The 19,401-nt window shown below is 44.4% G+C and overlaps 1 protein-coding gene across 2 annotated transcripts in view; it reads left to right on the forward strand.

Annotated features, from left to right (window-relative positions):
• CDK7 (cyclin dependent kinase 7) overlaps positions 1-19,401 on the forward strand; it is a 151,773-nt gene that overhangs the window by 34,979 nt on the left and 97,393 nt on the right. For both annotated transcript variants that reach the window (XM_030192287.1, XM_030192286.1), the window contains 2 exons: positions 13,075-13,142; positions 13,506-13,574. In XM_030192287.1, coding sequence (XP_030048147.1) covers positions 13,075-13,142; positions 13,506-13,574 — 137 coding nt within the window. The remainder of the gene's footprint in view (positions 1-13,074; positions 13,143-13,505; positions 13,575-19,401) is intronic.

The following is a 19,401-nucleotide window of genomic DNA, read 5'->3' on the forward strand; positions in this document are numbered from 1 at the left end:
CTCCCATCTCTAAATCATTTATAAATATATTAAAAAGCAGCAGTCCTAGCACAGACCCCTGAGGAACCCCACTAACTACCCTTCTCCATTGTGAATACTGCCCATTTAACCCCACTCTCTGTTTCCTATCCTTCAACCAGTTTTTAATCCACAATAGGACATTTCCTCCTATCCCATGACCCTCCAATTTCCTCTGTAGCCTTTCATGAGGTACGTTGTCAAACGCCTTTTGAAAATCCAGATACACAATATCCCCTTTGTCCACATGTTTGTTTACTCCTTCAAAGAATTGAAGTAAATTGGTCAGGCAAGATTTCCCCACACAAAAGCCGTGCTGGCTTGGTCTCAGTAATCTGTGTCCTTGGATGTGCTCTGTAATTTTGTTTTTAATAATAGCCTCTACCATTTTCCCTGGCACCGACGTCAGACTCACCGGTCTATAATTTCCCGGATCTCCCCTGGAACATTTTTTGAAAATTGGCGTTACATTGGCCACCCTCCAATCTTCCAGTCCCACGCTCGATTTTAAGGATAGTGGCCTGGTGGTTAGGGTGGTGGACTTTGGTCCTGGGGAACTGAGGAACTGAGTTCGATTCCCACTTCAGGCACAGGCAGCTCCTTGTGACTCTGGGCAAGTCACTTAACCCTCTATTGCCCCAGGTACAAATAAGTACCTGTATACAATATGTAAGCCGCATTGAGCCTGCCATGAGTGGGAAAGCGCAGGGTACAAATGTAACAGAAAAAAAAAATTGCATATCACTAACAGTAGCTCCGCAAGCTCATTTTTCAGTTCTATCAGTACTCTAGGATGAATACCATCCGGTCCAGGAGATTTGCTACTCTTCAGTTTGCTGAACTGCCCCATTACGTCCTCCAGGTTTACCGTGAAGTCAGTAAGTTTCTCCGACTCGTCCGCTTGAAATACCATTTCTGACACCGGTATCCCACCCAAATTTTCCTCAGTGAAGACCAAAGCAAAGAATTCATTCAATCTCTCCGCTACGTCTTTGTCTTCCTTGATTGCCCCTTTTACCTCTGGGTCATCCAGCGGCCCAACCGATTCTTTTGCCGGCTTCCTGCTTTTAATATACCAAAAAAAATTGTTACTATGTTTTTTTTTGCCTCTAATGCTATCTTTTTTTCGTAATCCCTCTTGGCCTTCTTTATCTGCGCCTTGCATTTGCTTTGACACTCCTTATGCTTCTTCTTGTTATTTTCAGACGGTTCCTTCTTCCATTTTCTGAAGGTGTTTCTTTTAGCCCTAATAGCTTCCTTCACCTCACTTTTCAACCACGCCGGCTGTCTTTTGGACTTCCGTCTTTCTTTTCTAATTCGTTGAATATGTTTGGCCTGGGCCTCCAGGATGGTATTTTTGAACAGCGTCCATGCCTGTTGTACAGTTTTTACCCTCTCAGTTGCCCCCATAAGTTTATTTTTTCACCGTTCTCCTCATTTTATCATAGTCTCCTTTTTTAAAGTTAAACGCTAACGTATTTGACTTCTTGTATATAGTTACTTCAAGATTGATGTCAAAACTGATCATATTATATCATATATGCAGTACCTGTGGGGGAGTTTCAAGGAAGCAAGGAGTGGACCTAGGTCAGAGGTTTGCACCTTGTAGATGCTCAGGGATTGCATGAGAAGGAACAGAAGACTGTAGAGGTAAAGGAGTGTCTTTATTCTTCTGTGAAGACCCAGGTCCTGAATGTCCTAGCAGCAGGGGCGTAGCTACGGGTGGGCCTGGATGGGCCCAGGCCCACCCAATTCAGCCTCAGGCCCCCCCGCCCACCCACCCACCCAGAGTCAGAGTCCGAGTCCATTCCCGTCCGTCCGTATCTTCGAATCCTCGCCCGCAGCAGTGAACTGGCGGGCAGGCGCTATGCTCAAGTAGTAAAAGCAGCAAGCCTGCAGGTTTGAGTTCGTCCTTCGCTTCCCTGCCTTCTCTGCATCCCGCCTTCCTGTGATGTCATTTCCTTTCAGGCGGGCGGGACGCAGAGAAGGCAGGGAAGCGAAGGACGGACTCAAACCTGCTGGCTTGCTGCTTTTACTACTTGAGCATAGCGCCTGCCCGCCAGTTCACCGCTGCAACCTCAGGAGTGGAGTGCAAGTGAGCCGGCCCACGGAAGCCATTTAGTAAATTTCTGTTTCCACTCCCCCGCGTAGCCGTCGCGTCGCCGTTCATTCAAAACACAGCAAGCAAACCTGTGAGCTGCTGCATCCACATTGTTGTTCTTTGCCAAGAGATGAGAGATGCTGCGAAGTGGGAGAGAGGGGGGTGGAAAGAAACAGGATGGATGGGGGAAATTCTGGCCACAGGAGAGGGGGGCAAGACAAAAGAGAGAAGTGACAGGAAGATGTTGGAAGAGGGTGAAGGGTGGGGAGAAGAGAGGGAGCAGATGCTGGGCTAGAAGGGTGGGTGGAGGGAGAGAGACATTGGGAAATGTGGAACCATGTGGGAGAGGCCAAGGGGGTGGCAAGGAAATGAACGCGTGGAGGATGGTGATTACAGGGGAAAGAAATATGGTAAGGGGGAATAGTTTGAAGATGGAAGGGAATGGATGGCTGGGGAAGTAGAGAGATGGGGAATAGGAGAACTAGTGGGTGAAAAGGAATCTGAGAGGTAACTGAAAAGTAAAACAAAGGAAAAGGGGTTAGACAGGATAAAATTTGGGTGGACAGAGCAGAAAAGAAAAAAAAAAGAGAGGAAAGAGCTAAAATGGAAAGGTCAATATGTCAGAGGCAAGTGAAGTGAGGGAATGGAACAAGAGAGGAGAAAAAGACAAATGGACAGCAGCTGCTTGAAGGAGAAATAGCAGAAAGATTGGAAAGTTCAAAAGAGAAACTGGATCAACATGATGGAAAAGAAAATGACCAGACAACAAAGGTAGAAAAGGCATTTTATTTTGAATCTTAAATGAAATATGATAGCTTGAGAAATGTGCATAGTGGATGTCACTTTCCTCATGAGCTAAAGTGTTTCTGTTTCTATTTTGAGTTGGGAGGTGCTGGGGGAGAGGTGGAGAATAGGGGGAGGAAGGGGGCGGGGCAGAGAAAATTTTGTGCTCACCCACTTAGGGCTCTGGCCCACCCAAAATTGGCTGTCTGGCTACGCCACTGCCTAGCAGGCCTGGATTTATGTATGGAACTGTTAAGAGAAAAGGAAGTAAATGTTACTGTGGTTGTTGCCCGTGGTGGAAGTGAGTCTGTAACAGGAACAGACCGTTTTGCTTTGATTATGTGTTCACCAATAAAGCTTTCCTTTGACTTTATACTGCCCTTTGCCTGTGTCTGTGTGGTCCTGCAGTCAGCCACAAGTCAAATTACCACACCACCCTTGAAAGGATATCGTTGATTTTAAGTTTCAGCAGTTTTATTGATGACATAGCAAATAAAACACCTCTATCAATGTGGGTATACAGAATGTCGAATATCAAAACATACATAATGAAAAGGAAAACAGTGTAATTAGGTCTGCCATCAAACATTTACAGTGTTAAACCCAAACCCCTGCTCATAATCCCCCCCACCCTCTATATTTAGTGTGTCAATTTTATTGATGACCAAAGACCATAAACTGAATGCCTGCAAATAGCAGTACCTTTTACTTTCTTTTATTCATTTATTCTTTGTGTCTATACCAATTTTCTATATATATACTGTTAAAGAGAACCCTCAGGAGACACCACTAATAAAGGCAATATCATTGATTATTTTGCCTAGTGGCATAGCATCTCTTCATAGGGCTATCTCTTAATTGTGAATTTAAGGTGCTATTGCAAACACACATGAGTGCTCAAAATCAATGTGCTTAATAAATAATGAACGAAACTTATCTTTAGTCCATGTCTCTGAAGTTTACAGTCCACATAGGCTTCCCCTGATTGCGCCCGACACGGCGGGTTTCAATGCTTTCCTCAGGGACTCGGGTTAATTGCCCTCACAAAATCCACAAAGACCTGTAAGCTGAGACACCCAACGCTGAATACGGCAAAATAATCAATGATATTGCCTTTATTAGTGGTGTCTCCTGAGGGTTCTCTTTAAGAGTATATATATATATAGAAAATTGGTATAGACACAAAGAATAAATGAATAAAAGAAAGTAAAAGGTACTGCTATTTGCAGGCATTCAGTTTATGGTCTTTGGTTTTGTATTTGAGGAGTGTGTTCCTACCAAAGAATGTTTTTGGGAGATTTTGTGTGGTTTCAATTTTATTGATGACAGCATAGCACAGATACATCCTGAATTTGCAAGACATACAATAGCCAATCAAAGGTAAATATGTAGTAAAAAAAGGAAATACAATGTCGGCTAGCATTTTGTATGAAAGTCCTGTCACCTGACCCCTTACCTAACCCCTTCCCCCAACTAAAACCCCCCAGAAACAAAAATAAACCCCACCCAAAATAAACAATATTAATATGTAAATATGTAGACCTGTAATATCAATAAAATCCAGGACAGCTGTACTATCCTTAATAATTACAAACTGTCATGGCACCAGGCAGAAGGGTGTACTCTTATCCCTTCCAGTAGACAGATCTGAGGTGTGTATGGCATGGTAACTTCCCTCAATGCAAGAAAGAGGAATAGAGGTAAAGGGAGAGAAAAGACAAAAAAATGGGGAATGAGGGAAGCTTCCCCCTCCCACTCTCCTCCCCCTAAAATGTATTTAAAATTAAACTCCAAGCTCTGTGTGGGATGGATTACATAATAACACGAGCAGCCATCCTGGGTCAGACCAATGGTCCATCTAGCCCAGTATCCTGTTTTCCAAACAGTGGCCAAGCCAGGTCACAAGTACCAACATGCTTCCCATGTCTCTCTTAATAGCAGACTATGGAGTTTTCTTCCAGAAATTTGTCCAAACCTTTTTAAAACTTAGATACACTAACCGCTGTTACCACATCCTTCGGCAAAGAGTTCCAGAGCTTAAGTACCCCCTAGTCTTTGTACTTTTGGAACGAGTTTTACTTCTACTCGTTCTACATCACTCACGATTTTGCAGACCTCAATCATATCTCCCCTCATCAGTCTCTTTTCCAAACTGAAGAGCCCTAACCTCTTTAGCCTTTGCCTCATAAGAGAGGAGTTTGATCCCCTTTATCATTTTGGTCGCTCTTCTTTGAACCTTTTCTAGTTCCACTGTATCTTTTTTGAGATACGGCAACCAGAACTGAATGCAGTTTCCTTGTCACTTGCAGCAGATGAATCCAGGAACTAATGGGTTAAGCCCGCCTGCCAACAGGTAGAGATAAACTAAAGGCAGTAATGCCAGACAGCTAGCCTTCCTCAATTAGTATGTCTCTATCGCAGCAGGTGGTGGACGGCTTTCTGTCCAGCTCCTGGGCCCAAGGCCTTTGATGGTGCTCCTGGGCCGGTGGCCAGTTTGAGCTGGGGGAAGTGGACTGCTGGTGTCCCCTTTGGCAGCATACGCAGTTACTGGGTCCTTGCTGCACCTCAAATTCCCTTTGAACAGGCTTTTGCTGTTCCTTTCCTTCCCTGTTTGTTTCTGCCTCCTCACTTAAAAAAAAAAAAAAAAGAGAACCATAGAATTTATTTAAAAGAGAAACACAGAAGCACAGTGAAGTGTGTTTTTGCTAAGAACAAGTTTATGTTACTGCTGTCCAAGTCCTGTTTTCTGTTGCCTGCTTGTCTGAGCCTGCCTCGAAGTGGAGTCGGACAGTTTTTTTTTCCTTCAGCTCAGCTGTCAGTTCCCGCTCATTCCCGGTCCGGGGTAAGTCCTGCTGGGTTCCTGTTCGGGGACGGGCGATGGCAGCAGAGGCGGTAAAACGCTGTCCCTGATGCGGGAAACGGCGTTCGGCAGCGGGCCTTTGCAGCACGGGGTGCGTTGATTTGGCGGGACTCGGTGGAACAGTGGCCCCCCCCCCCAAAAAAACATGCTTTCCCGCCCAGAGCCTGGCGATTCTCGCGCCATTTTGCGATCGGTTGCGGAGCCGGCTCCTGTAGCGGTTTTGGGCAAAGCTTCTTCTCCGCTGGTAGGGGAGTCGGGGGGGGGGGGGCTGTCAGGCACTGTGGGCGGTGGTGCAGGTGCTATGGCTGCGACCTCCTCCTTTGCGGGGGAGGGGTTTTCGCCAGAGTTTATTTTGCTACTCCATCAGGCGTTTTTGTTGAAAAGTTCCTTGCCCCTCCCCTCACGCGGTTGCGACAGCTTCGGCCTTTGATTCTTTCAGGGTGTCTGGGGGTAACCAAGAGATTTTGGGTTTTTCCCCAGAGGATTTCTCCTCCCTTAAAAAGCCTAGGCTTTCTTTGGGATCTGAGGAGGGGTCCTGCATATGGTCGCCTGCAGCTTCCTCCATGGTGGCTTTCTCGGAGCAGACGGGGGTAGAGGACGGTGTCCTTACTGACCAACCGGAGGACTCTTCCGCCATGAGGATTTTCCATAAGGGGGAGTTGTCCTCCTTTATCTCTCAGGCGCTGGAAGCCCTGAATATAGAGGACCCTGAGGTTGCGGCTTCTCAGGCGGTCAACCCCAAGATGGCTAGTACCAGACGACCTTCTAAGGCCTTTCCGGTACATGAAGCTATTGAAGAGTTGATTTCGGCTCAGTGGCGGATCCGGATGGGGGGTGGAAGTAGCCAGGGCTGTGGCCAGGCTGTATCCGGTTTCAGCGGACCGTTTAGAGCAGTTTGCTCTACCTAGGGTGGATGCCCTGGTGACGGCGGTCACTAAGAAGACTACTCTTCCAGTGGAAGGTGGTGTGGCACTTAAGGATATGCAAGACAGATGGCTAGAGGCCTCTTTAAAATGTGCCTTTGAGGTGGCCACTTTGACACTTCAAGCTTCTGTTTGTAGTTCTTATACGGCTAGAGCTTGTCTCAGTTGGCTACATTCTGTCATGGATTTGATTTCGGAGTCTGATATGCTGGGAACTCCTCAGATGTCGCTGATGGATATTGGGCTGGCGTACTTGGCGGATGCCTTGTATGATTTGCTCCATGCTTCGACCAAACTCATGACCTTGACCGTTTCCTCTCGGCGTCTTCTGTGGTTCCATCATTGGGCCGCAGATATGGCCTCTAAGCAACGGCTCATTAAATTGCCTTTTGGGGAAGACCTAGAAAAGATTGTTAAAGATTTGGGGGATTCCAAATCTCAGCGTCTTCCGGAGGATAGACCCAAGTCTACTTCCAGGCAGGGAGCCTCAAGGTCACGTTTCAGAGAGATGCCACTGTATTGCCCAGGGCAGTCCAATGCAGCCTTTCAGCGTCCTCGTTTTGGGCAGCGTTTTTCCTTTCGCAACGAGAAGCGTCCAGCTGGACCCCCGTCTCGTCAGGGGGCTCCTCGGACCTCCCAATGATGGGGCGCAGGTCCACTCTGGAGGAGAGGAGATCGGTGGTCGACTTTCTCTGTTTCTTCCAGAGTAGGCCAGAATTACTTCGGACCAGTGGGTCCTCGATGTGGTGTGAGAAGGTTACAAGCTAGAATTCTGTCCCATCACAGACTTTTTTCTGGAGTCCCGCTGTGTATCACGTGCCAAGAGGACAGCGGTTCTGCAGTGTTTGCGAGACCTGCTAAGGTTAGGGGCTATCGTGCCTGTTCCTCCTCTCGAAAGGCACACAGGTTGGTGCTCCATTTTCTTTGTGGTTTCAAAGAAGGGAGGGGCTTTTCAGCCTATTCTCGACCTCAGAAAATTAACCAGTTTTTGCGGGTTCGTCACTTCCGCATGGAGACATTAAGGGCAGTTATTGCTGCTGTTCAACCAGGCGAGTTTTTGACGGCTCTCGATTTGAGGGAAGCTTACCTTCACCTTCCCATTTGGCAGCCCCATCAGAGATTTCTCAGATTTGTGGTGCTGGGTCAGCACTTCCAGTTTCAGGCCCTTCCTTTCGGAAGGGCCACTGCCCCGCGCACTTTTTCCAAGGTCACGGTGGTGGTGGCCGCAGCGTTCCTGCAGAAGGAGGGGATTCGAGTGCATCCATATATTGACGACTGGCTGATTCGGGCGACGACAGCAGAAGAGAGTCGAGTGGTCACCGACCGAGTGATTGAGGTGTTGCAATCCTTAGGTTGGGTGGTCGATATGGACAAGAGTGATCTGGTTCCTACTCAGTCTGGAGTATCTTGGAGTGCAATTCAATACGAAGCGGGAGAAGATGTTTCTCCCCGAGGGGCGAAGGATCAAATTGCTTTCTCAGGTATGGACCTTATTGAGTCGTCGCGCTCCCCAAGTGTGTGACTATGTTTAGCTCCTCGGTTCCATGACGGCGACCTTGGAGGTCATTCCATGGGCAAGGGCTCACATGCAGCCTCTTCAGAATTTCCTTTTGAGCAGATGGTCGCAGATGTCGCTGGATTATCAACTACGCCTTCCTTGGTCGAGACGGGCAAGGGACAGTCTCACGTGGTGGCTCTGGTCAGCCAATTTGCAGAAGGGTGTTTCTCTGGCATCTCCCAGTTGGGTGGTAGTTGTGACGGATGCCAGCCTTGCGGGCTGGGGAGCCTATTGTCTTCATCGAGTAGCCAAGGGATCGTGGACCCCTCTCGAAGCGACTTGGCCGATAAATCGTCTGTAGTTGCGAGCAGTCGTGAATGCGCTGCAGAGTTTTCAGGACCTTCTGCAGGAGCAGGCAGTTCGTGTATTCTCGGACAACACCACGACGGTGGCCTACATCAATCGGCAGGGGGACACTCGCAGTCTTCCCTTGGCAGTGGAAGCGTCTCGTCTTCTAGTATGGGCGGAAGCGCATGTTCAGAGTCTGTCGGCAGCGCACATTGCGGGTCAAGACAATGTTCAAGCGGATTTTCTCAGCCGGACTCTTTTGGATGCTGTCGGACTTGGCTTTTCGGCTGATCTGTCAACGTTGAGGAAGACCAGTAATGGATCTCATGGCCATGGCTTGCAATGCCAAAGTTCCCCGCAAACGGCAGCCAGGATCCGCAGGATTGGACGTTCTTCTCCAGCCATGGCTGGAGCTACTGTATGTTTTTCCTCCATGGCCTCTGATAGGGAGAGTTCTTTGCCGCATAGGGCGGCATCGGGGGCCTGTTGTTCTAGTGGCCCCAGAATGGCCCCGACAGCTGTGGTATGCGGATCTCGTTCGAACACTCTCGGAGCCACCATTGCGACTTCCGGTGACTCCCGATCTGCTGCATCAAGGGCCAGTTCAGATGGAAAATCCCTCCCGCTTTGGTCTTACGGGCCTGGCTATTGAGAGGCAGCAGCTGAGGAAGAAGGGATTTTCAGGACCAGTCATTGCCACTCTTTTGGGGGCACGGAAGCAGTCTACTTCAGCAGCGTACGCGCGAGTGTGGAAAGCTTTCTCGGCATGTTGTGCTTTGCGTGCTGAATCACCTTTTCGGGTGGACATTCCAGTTATTCTGGAGTTCCTTCTGGATGGTCTTCAAAAGGGATTGGCATATAATTCCCTTCAAGTGCAGGTGGCCACGCTAGCTTGTTTTAGGGACAAACATGACAGTTCCTCTTTAGCAGCTCACTCTGATGTGGTCCGTTTCCTACGTGGGGCTCTTTGGCCTCCTCTGCGGAAGCCGTGCCCGGTGTGGCATTTGAATGTGGTACTGCGAGCCCTCCAGGCCCCACCATTTGAGCCATTGAATAAGGTTTCTGAGAAGGATCTAACACTTCAGTGTTTTTGGTGGCCATTGCTTCGGCTAGGAGGATTTCTGAAATTCAGGCTTTGTCTTCCAGAGATCCTTTTTTTGCAGTTTTCTGAAGCAGGGGTGTCGATCCGAGTGATGCCGTTGTTTCTACCTAAAGTGGTTTTGGCTTTCCATGTCAATCAGGTGGTTTATCTTCCATCTTTTCGAAGAGAGGATTATCCAGGGGAGTTTGCCTCACTACGTTTCCTGGACGTGCGGAGAGCCTTGTTTCGGTACTTGCAGATCTCAAACGAGTTTTGATGCTCGGATCATCTCTTTGTGCTCTTGTCGGGATCGAAAAGAGGTGAGGCGGCTTCTAAGGAAGTCATTGCAGCAGCGTATCTGCTACAAGGGCAGGTGTCTTTTGTGGCCCTGAAGGCTCATTCTACTCGGGCACAGGCGGCTTCTTGGGTGGAGGCATCGGCCTTATCTCTGGAAGAGATTTGTCAGGCGGCTACTTGGGCGTCCCGTCATATTTTTGCGAAGTATTACAGGCTAGACGTGTCTGCTTGGGAGGATGCCAGTTTTGGGGCGGGAGTGTTGGTGCGGGGAGCGTCGGCTTCCCACCCTACTTATGGAATGCTTTGGTACATCCCACTAGAACATAAGCACCACCATACTGGGAAAAGACCAATGGTCCATCAAGCCCAGCATCCTGTCTCCGACAGCGGCCAATCCAGGCTTCAAGAACCTTGCAACCCCGCCCCCCCCCCCCCCCCCCCCCAAAAAAAAAGGTTTGAATTCATGTGGGCCTATTCGGACTCTCTTAATGTCCTGTTGACTTGTTATTTCCCTAATCAGAGGATCTAAAGGTAAAACAAACAGCAAGGGAGACAAAGAACAGCCCTGATAGGTTCCTTTATAGATCTCAAATGATGATGAGACATCATTTACTCGAATCAGTGCCCAAGGGGATTTATAGAGCACATGAATGGCATCCAGAAAAGAACTTGCAATACTATGCCAATGCAAGTGTCAAAAAAAACCCCAGACTACATGATCAAAAGCCTTCTCTGCATCAAAACTGACTAACAGAGAAGGCATATGCATTCTTTCTACCTGTTCCAATGAGATAAGAATTATGACCGCGAACAAACCCCCACCTGAGGCTCAGCTATCAGAGAAGGAATTACTTGGGCCAACCGATTGATCAGAATCTTATAATTTAGTCTCCACATTTAGAAGAGATTTAGGTCTATAAGAAAAAGGTTGAAACTGGATCTTTACCTGACTTCAAAAGCAAGATAATCTGTTCTAATTGAAGTGAATGCAGTAGGTTCCCATCTGTGTGAAAAAGGATTGTAGTGTAGGAATGACCGAAGGACAGAGGAGTTTGTAAAATTCCACTCGGAATCCGTCTGGTCCTGGCATCTTATATAGGGTACTTTGCTGAATGGCCAAAGCTACTCACTCTTCAATTATAGGGGCATTGAGTTTGTTTTTAGAGCTCTCAGAAAGGCAAGGTAGTTCCAAACTATCTAAATACACTTCTCCCTCCACATTCATCTCAGGGGGATGGTCATAAAGTTGTTGATAATATTGCTGGAAAACAGCTGCTATTTCCTGATCTTTTCTGACCAATGCTTCCATCTCTCCTGTGTACCTGAGAAATAGTTTGAGGCTCGCCCGACTGTTTAACCAACTTAGCCAAACGTATCCAGGATTTATTACCATGAAGATGCAATTGATACCTGTAAAATTGCAGAGATTTCACCGCTATCTCATGAAGGAGTTCATTAAGAGAGGTCTGAAGCTCTAATAGGGAGCTTTGTAGTTGTGGGGCAGGATGCTCGCCATACCGAATACGAATTTTGACCAGTTGTTTCTCTGACCTCAGAATTTCTTGGTCTCTTGTCCTCCGCTTAAAGGCAGTATGGGCCAGAATCTCCCCTCTGAGCACTGCTTTAGCAGCCTCCCAAAAAAGTGCTGATTGATGTGCATGGCCAGCATTATTGAGCTGATAATCTGCCCACTTGTGGGATATGTATTCTTGAAATTTGGGGTCCCAGTAAAGATGTGGTAGAAATCACCACTGATAAGTTTTAGCTCCTGATACTCCAACATCCAGAGAACACCACACGGAAGCATGGTCAGACACACCATATGGTTCTATCCCCGCATCCAACACAGAAGAGAAGATTATGACCCATGAGCTCTAGACAAATGTGTATAATCCCGCTCCAGGGGGTGTAAAGTCCTCCAAACATCCAAAAGATCTAAACTATCCTGCAAAGAACCCCAGGATGTGTCTAAAGCTGGCTCATGTACCATATTGAAATCTCCCCCCATAATAACAGGTATGTCTGCCATCCAAGTTACCTTTTGAATTATTGTCCACACTAGGATATGATCATACACATTGTGAGAATTAACAAGCCTACTTGTCCTTGGAGAAAACGAAGATACTTGCCTGTAGCAGGTATTCTCCAAGGACAGCAGACTTCTTATTCTCACAATCCCACCTACCTCCCCTTGGAGTTATCTCCTTGCATATTTTTGTTTGGTTTTTTCTTTAGTATTAAACTGAGGGAAAGTGTTCATTCAGCAGGCAGGAAGGCACTCGCACATGCGCGGTGGAGTACAGTTCACGCTCTTCAAAGTTCTAGTTTTTTTCTGTGGCATAAATGCTCGACTGGGCGATGCGGATCAGCGTCTACCCACTTTTGAGAAGAAGAAGCCTGCTGTCCTTGGAGAATACCTGCTACAGGTAAGTATCTTCCCTGTATCTGTGGAAGCAATTTTCACACCAGATTATTTGCTTCAGAATCTTCCCGGGGTTTGGTACTATTAGTACCTTCATTAGTAACATTGCAGAAGAATAAATATTAAGTCTGCCTTTTGCAGTTGAAACAAAGATCTTCAACGAGCAGTTGCTGCGGAGGGAATAAAATGAGATATTTAAGAGAGCCTGAGAATTGGTTGGATATTTTGCAACAAGACTTGTGCAAAAAAGTGCAAAGTTATGTGTTTGGTATGGAGAAATCAGAAAGAAGAATATACAATGGGAGTGAGCTACTGAGTCTTCCAAGTAGAAAAAGACCTCAGTGTGACCATTTCTGATGTTATCAAAGTAGTGCACCAGTGTGACAAAATGATAACCAGAGCCAGAGGAATGCTAGGGTAGATAGATGCATAACCAATAGGAATAAAAGGGGTGATAGTGCCTTTATGTAGGTTGTTAGTGACACCTGTCCTGGAGTACCTTATCCAGTTCTGAAGGATATAGAGAGAGTAGAGCATTCCAGAAAAAGGCTATTAATCTGTTCCAATATCTCCAGCTGTTAGGGTGTTTTGCAATTGATGCGTTCATTGCCTTTCAGCAATTTAAAATTTCATGTTTAAATTATTTTATAAATAAGCAACACAAGCACAAATTCAAAAAGCTGAGGGATGTGGCTTCTCTAAAATTACTGGAAATGATCTCTGTGACATTGTTTTTATTTCAGGTATAAACAGAACTGCACTAAGGGAAATAAAATTATTGCAAGAACTTAGCCATCCAAACATTATTGGTGTAAGTCTGAACTAAAATTTTTACTTCTTGAAAACATATATATTGAATGTAGAACTTTGTAAATTGTTTAACTGCTAAAAAGTTAAGCTTCGTAGAAATTCAGAAATTCTTGCTCAGCCTGTTCCTAGATAAATGTGTGTAAAAATGTCAGGAGGTCTTAGTAAGTTTGTTTTTGAAAAAGCTAGTGATGTCAATAACTTTTTTTGCATGTAAAATGCCATTGCAATTGTTTGTCTATTATGCAAATAGTGTGGCACCAGGAGAAAAACATCTTATGGTATTAGGCCGTTCTTCTGGAGTCTTTCATTGGATTTTCACTTGGGATTTTGCATATATCACATTTTAAATATTTTTGTTTTGTAGCTTCTTGATGCTTTTGGACACAGATCTAATATTAGCCTGGTTTTTGATTTTATGGAAACGGATCTAGAGGTAAGACATCTTGACCTAGGTACTTTCATGGATTTTGCTATATTTTATTAACTAATCGGACTAGTGGCAATAGCTAACCAGTTCATAAGAGTTCATATCAGCAGCATGCATATAGAGTTCCTTAGGTTCTAGTCCAAAACATCCAACAATTCCTGCTAAATAAATGCAGTATTTGTATGCTTTGATAAGTCTGAGATAAAGACATAGTAGCTGAACACAGAAAAAGACCAGTTGACCCATCCCATCTGCTTAGTTATCATTGTTTGCTGCAGGGATATATCCAAGCTGTAGAAGCTCGACTCCTTATAGCAGTGCTATAGCAGTGCAACCCAGTCCTTGGGGCATACCCAGCCAGTCAAGTTTTCAGGATATCCATAATGAATATGCATGAGATAAATCAGTATGCACTGTCCGCTTAGTTTGCAAATCTTTCATAAGTATTCATGTAAGCCACATTGAGCCTGCAAAAAGGTGGGAAAATGTGGGATACAAATGCAATAAATAAATAGCTATTCTGACAGCCAGACTGGCTGGGTGTGCCCCAGGGATTGGGTTGAGAAGCACTGCCTTACAGGACATCACTTCCTTGTCAGTCACCTTTTTTTTGTTTTCTCATAAGCTCTCCACTGTCCTGACTAGCTAACTACACCGGTTCCAATCTTCAATCCAATCCAAACCCCTATTCCCAATCAGACTGGATAGGCCTGAAGAAACATGGATTCAAATCACAGTTCTTAAACAAAATGAGTACTTTATTTATTGGTTAGTCCTAGGCTAGCTAAATAACAAAAACAGAAATGTCAGTCTGCAGTTTACCTTATAAGTACAAGTATGCACAGCCGTGGGAGAGCACGCTAGGAGGATTTCCCCAAATGCTCTGCTAGGCAAGGCAAGGCAAAACTAGCATTTTTATACACTTTATCTCTTTGAAGTTAGAAGCAACAGTTTGGTTTCTTTCAGCCTCAATGATTTAATTTGCACAATCTTGCTAACAGTACCTTTCTTAATTAAGTATATGTCCTTGGGAAAGCTCTGCACATCATGCCTTCTTAATTTTTTCCTCCTGCCTTTCTCACTCTTTGAAGTTAGAAGCAACAGTTTGGTTTCTTTCAGCCTCAATGATTTAGTTTGCACAATCTTGCTAACAGTACCTTTCTTAATTAAGTATGTGTCCTTGGGAAAGCTCTGCACATCATGCCTTCTTAATTTTTTCTTCCTGCCTTTCTCACTGATAAGGCACATATATAAAGTCACTCAAAGTCCAGTTTCCCTCCTACTGTTCCTGGAATTTTCATAAAGGTCAGTTTCCCATTCATCAGTTCCCCACCTTTGTCCGCTATGGTGGCCAGGTGCACTCAGGCCCAGACATCAATTTTAGCAAGTCTCAAGTATTCCTCCTCCAAGTCCCAGGGATACGGAGGGGGCACTTCTTTAGCAAAGTTTAAAGATACTGCTGGTTTGGGCTTAAGTGTACTGATGCCAGTCATACAACATCGTAGAGGATATCCAATAAAGAGGAAAAATGAGGGAATGTTACAAAGAACAGCAATATGTCCTTACCCCATTTACCTAATGATCAAAACCAGGAGGACAGAGTGTCAAAGTGATCAGCCTCTTCCCTGGGGATGTGGGCTAAATGCTTTAGACTCTTGGCAGAATCTAATACTTCTTTAGTATTGTCATCAATAAACATTCAGCACCTCAGACCCCTCACTCCCCCTCCCACTTTTGAGCTTCTAACAGGCAGTCTAAGGTCATAGATTTTTGGATAGAAAAGTTATTCTTATTCAACATTTTGACCTTGTACACATATTACTGTTCTTTAAGTGAACATTCAGATACATTTCCCATCCTGTTCAGAGCGTACAGCTCTTGACAGGATTGGAAATGGCCGCCGTATCTTTAAAAAGATATAGCAGAATTAGAAAAGGTTCAAAGAAGAGCGACCAAAATGATTAAGGGGATGGAACTCCTCTGATATGTGGAAAGGCTTAAGAGGTTAGGATTTTTCAGCTTGGAAAAGAAACGGCTGAGGGGGGATATTATAAAGGTCTACGAAATACGTAGTAGTAAACGTAAATCAAAAATTTTTTTTTAACTCTTTCAAAAAGTACAAAGACTAGGGGACACTCAAGGAAGTTATATGGTACTACTTTTATATTTAAATCTGTTTATTAACTTTGAAGTCAGGATTTGAAAATACACAATAAACAAAGTATACGACTATAATACAGAACAACATTCCAAGCTTTTTTCAAAGAACCAAAATCATCATCTTCAAACCTAAAACTGAAAAGTTATCTGAACCCTCCAGGATTAGGGTCATGAACTGATAGTCATAATAGTGCATCATGTACATAAGTAGAAAATTATCCAAAAATATAAACATTGATCACAAATATAGGATATATATACTCCCCTGTCAACCTGCCCACCAGCACATCCCTTTGTTATATAAAACAAATCAAAAGAGAGAACTGAGAAACCTGTAAGAACAAGTCTAAAAGTTAAACACAACACATCAAGAGGCTCATTTTCGAAAGAGAAAAACATCCAAAAAATGTCATAAAGCACCATTTGGATGGATTTCTTCTCAAAACATCCAAATTGGTATTTTTGAAACCTATGTTGCAGATGTTTGTTTATGCATTTCATCTGTAGTGTGTTCAAATCTCAAGGGGCCGTGTCGGGGGTGTTGCGGAGGCGGAATTAAGGTGCTGTTAGGGCATGCCTAACACTTGGATGTTTTTCAGCCATAATGGAACAAAACAAAAGCATCTGTCAAACTTCATTTTGGTGTAGACCTGTTTTTATAATGAATAAGGCACAAAAATAACCTAAATGACCATTGGAGAGATTCAGGGTTGATCTCCCCCTTAATTCCCTAGTGGTCACTGACCCCCTCCCACCCCCCAAAAATGTGAATAAAAATAGTACTCACCAAGCCTCTATGACAGCCTCAGATGTTATAGTCAGGTCCATTAGAGCAGCATGCAGGTCCCCAGAGTAGTGCAATGGTGGGTGCAGTGCACTGTAGACAGGTGGGCCAGGTCTATATCTCTCTCCTACCTGTCACACTTGTGAAAACTGTGAGCCCTCCAAAACTCACCAGAAACCCACTGTAGTCACATATAGGTGTCCCCTTCACCCATAAGGACTATTGTAGTGGTGTTCATACAGAGCCGGACACTGCCCTGCCGTTCTGTTCTTTATTATTTACTGCGTAGTTCAACTGACTGCTCTTTTTCACAATACATAACATAGTAACATAGTAGATGATGGCAGAAAAAGACCTGCATGGTCCATCCAGTCTGCCCAACAAGATAAACTCACATGTGCTACTTTTTGTGTATACCTTACCTTGATTTGTACCTGTCCTTTTCAGGGCACAGACCGTTTAAATCTGCCCAGCACTATCCCCAGTTGGGGGTAATGGGTTTTGAGTGGGTTTTTTTTAGGGCTCAGCAGACAACATAAGGGAGCAACGGTAAGATGTGTACCTGGGAGCATTATGTGAAGTCCCCCTAGGGTGCCCCATTACTCTCCTGGGTTATCTGGGGGACTAGTTTGCTAAAAATGCTGGCTCTTCTTACATCCGAATGGCTTGATTTTCTACATTTTGCACTTGTACAGGTTTTTGTTTTTTTTCTTTTTAAAAAATGGCCTGAAAACCTTGTTACAAATGGTATTTAACAAAAAACATTATTCTTTTTTGAAAATGGCCAAATTTCGAATTCAGATTTGGGACGTTTAGTGCAAAGTGCCCAAAGTCCAACTTAGATGTCATATCAAAAATGCCTCTCCATGTGAACCTGGAAGTATAGAGAAACACTCTCATCCCATACCCACCCACCCTGTGTTATCCCAGTGGAACTTGGTATCTTCACTGAACACACCTAAGATCAAAATCAGTGGAAAAATAAAAATATTGAGTTTAATGGCCAGGCACCCCCCCCCCCCCAACCAGAATTATGAAAAAAGAATTCAAAATGAGGCTATGTGCTCTATGTGGCAGTGATTGGATGTATACCCCCCAAATAGACACACATATATTTTTTTACGCCACACATGAAATCTAGCGTACCCTTATTCCAACATCATCATCACATGGAAGCGATTATTCCAGGCCTAAAAGGAAAGTGCTTCTGAGAAAATCCAAACACCAAGTATAACCTTCTTCCTCAACATGCCAGCATTACTCATCAACATACGATGTCCCCGATAGGGTAACCTGAACACTTCATATTTGTCCAAAAGAAACCCCACTGGCAAAAAAACAACGGGGGAGGCCAACAAACCCTCCAAATAACAAAATGCCAGGGTGTGCCAAAAAGGTTTCACTGTGGGGCAGAGCCAAAAAGGCATGAAAAAAATTATTTGTTCCTTGAAAACATTTAAGACATATTGGTGTATTGGTCCTTCCTGATTTATAAGCCTGATCTTGGGGAAAATAGGCTTGATGTATCACCCGATATTGACATTCTCGAAGTTCTGCGCTAACTGAAATTGTTGGAATTCTCTTAAGCAAACAATGCAGATCTAAAGCTTCTACTGGCATACCTAGATCAGCACACCAGTGTACCTGCCGCGTAATATAATCATTAGCCACATTCATTTTACATAGTTCTTAGTGGGGTGCAGACACAAAAAGCCCATTATCCAGAAATTGTTAAAATAAATTGGTGCAAATAGTCACTCAAATTAAAACGTAAGCTCTTGATATTCAGAGACTTCCAGTAATGTTGTAATTGTTTATAATCAAAAAGGTCTCCAATATCATACAGATGTTGTGACTGAAAATATTCCCACATGTAAATTTCCATTAGCATCTAAGATGTGCTCTAAAAGCACAAAACCCTTCTGCTGCCAAAGATTAAAACTAGGGTTCTCTATCCCTGGGGAGAATTGGATGTTACTTCTAATTGGGAGCTAGCCAGATGTTGCTGGATCCCCACCCAATAAACTCACTAGCTTTTCTAGGCATCCCTCAAAGGCTAGTACAAAAATGTCTGGAAAGAGACCTTAAAGGAGCAAGCAACAATGAATAAATATGCCAAGGTTTGTAATACTCTCTTTCATAAGCTGTCAGGGAAGTGTCTGACAGTCCAGAAACCACTCTCTGGGATGACAATCCAAACAGGCAATATATGTCCAAAGATCTGGAAGTCCCAACTCCCCTCTTTTCGAGGAACCATGTAAAATGCAGAACTGACATTTTGGCTTCTTACCGTTCCAACAAAATCTGGACAACAACTTATTTAAGGAAAGAATATCTTTTTTTTGATCAAAAGACACATAGGCAAAAATTGAAAGGCATAGAGCCATTTATGGAATACCATTTATGGAATATCCATACTAAATGGATGTATATGGCCATGGAGAGAAACAGGTAGAGCTGACTGGTGACCTAAGCACTATGTGGTATGGGCCAACAAGTCCTTAATATTTATATACAGTACATAGTACTCCTTTTAAAATAAACAGGAGGAAATATTTTTTCACTCAACGAATAGTTAAGCTCTGGAACTTGTTGCCAGAGGATATGGTATCTGTGGTCAGAGTATCTAGGTTTAAAAAAGGTTTGGACAAGTTCCTAGAGGAAAAGACCATAGGCTGCTATTGAGATAGACATGGAGAAAGCCATTGCTTGTCCCTGGGATCAGTAGCATGAATCTTGCTACTATTTAGGATTCTACCAGGTACTTGAGACCTGAATTGGCCCCTGCTGGAAATAGGGTACCGGGCTAGATAGACCATTGGTCTGACTCAGAATGGCTGTTCTTACGTTCTTAGGATAAGTAAATAACCCTTTACTTGTCAAAGCTCT

This window comes from Microcaecilia unicolor, chromosome 2, assembly GCF_901765095.1.
Source record: "Microcaecilia unicolor chromosome 2, aMicUni1.1, whole genome shotgun sequence".
In the NCBI taxonomy this organism is placed as follows: domain Eukaryota; kingdom Metazoa; phylum Chordata; class Amphibia; order Gymnophiona; family Siphonopidae; genus Microcaecilia; species Microcaecilia unicolor.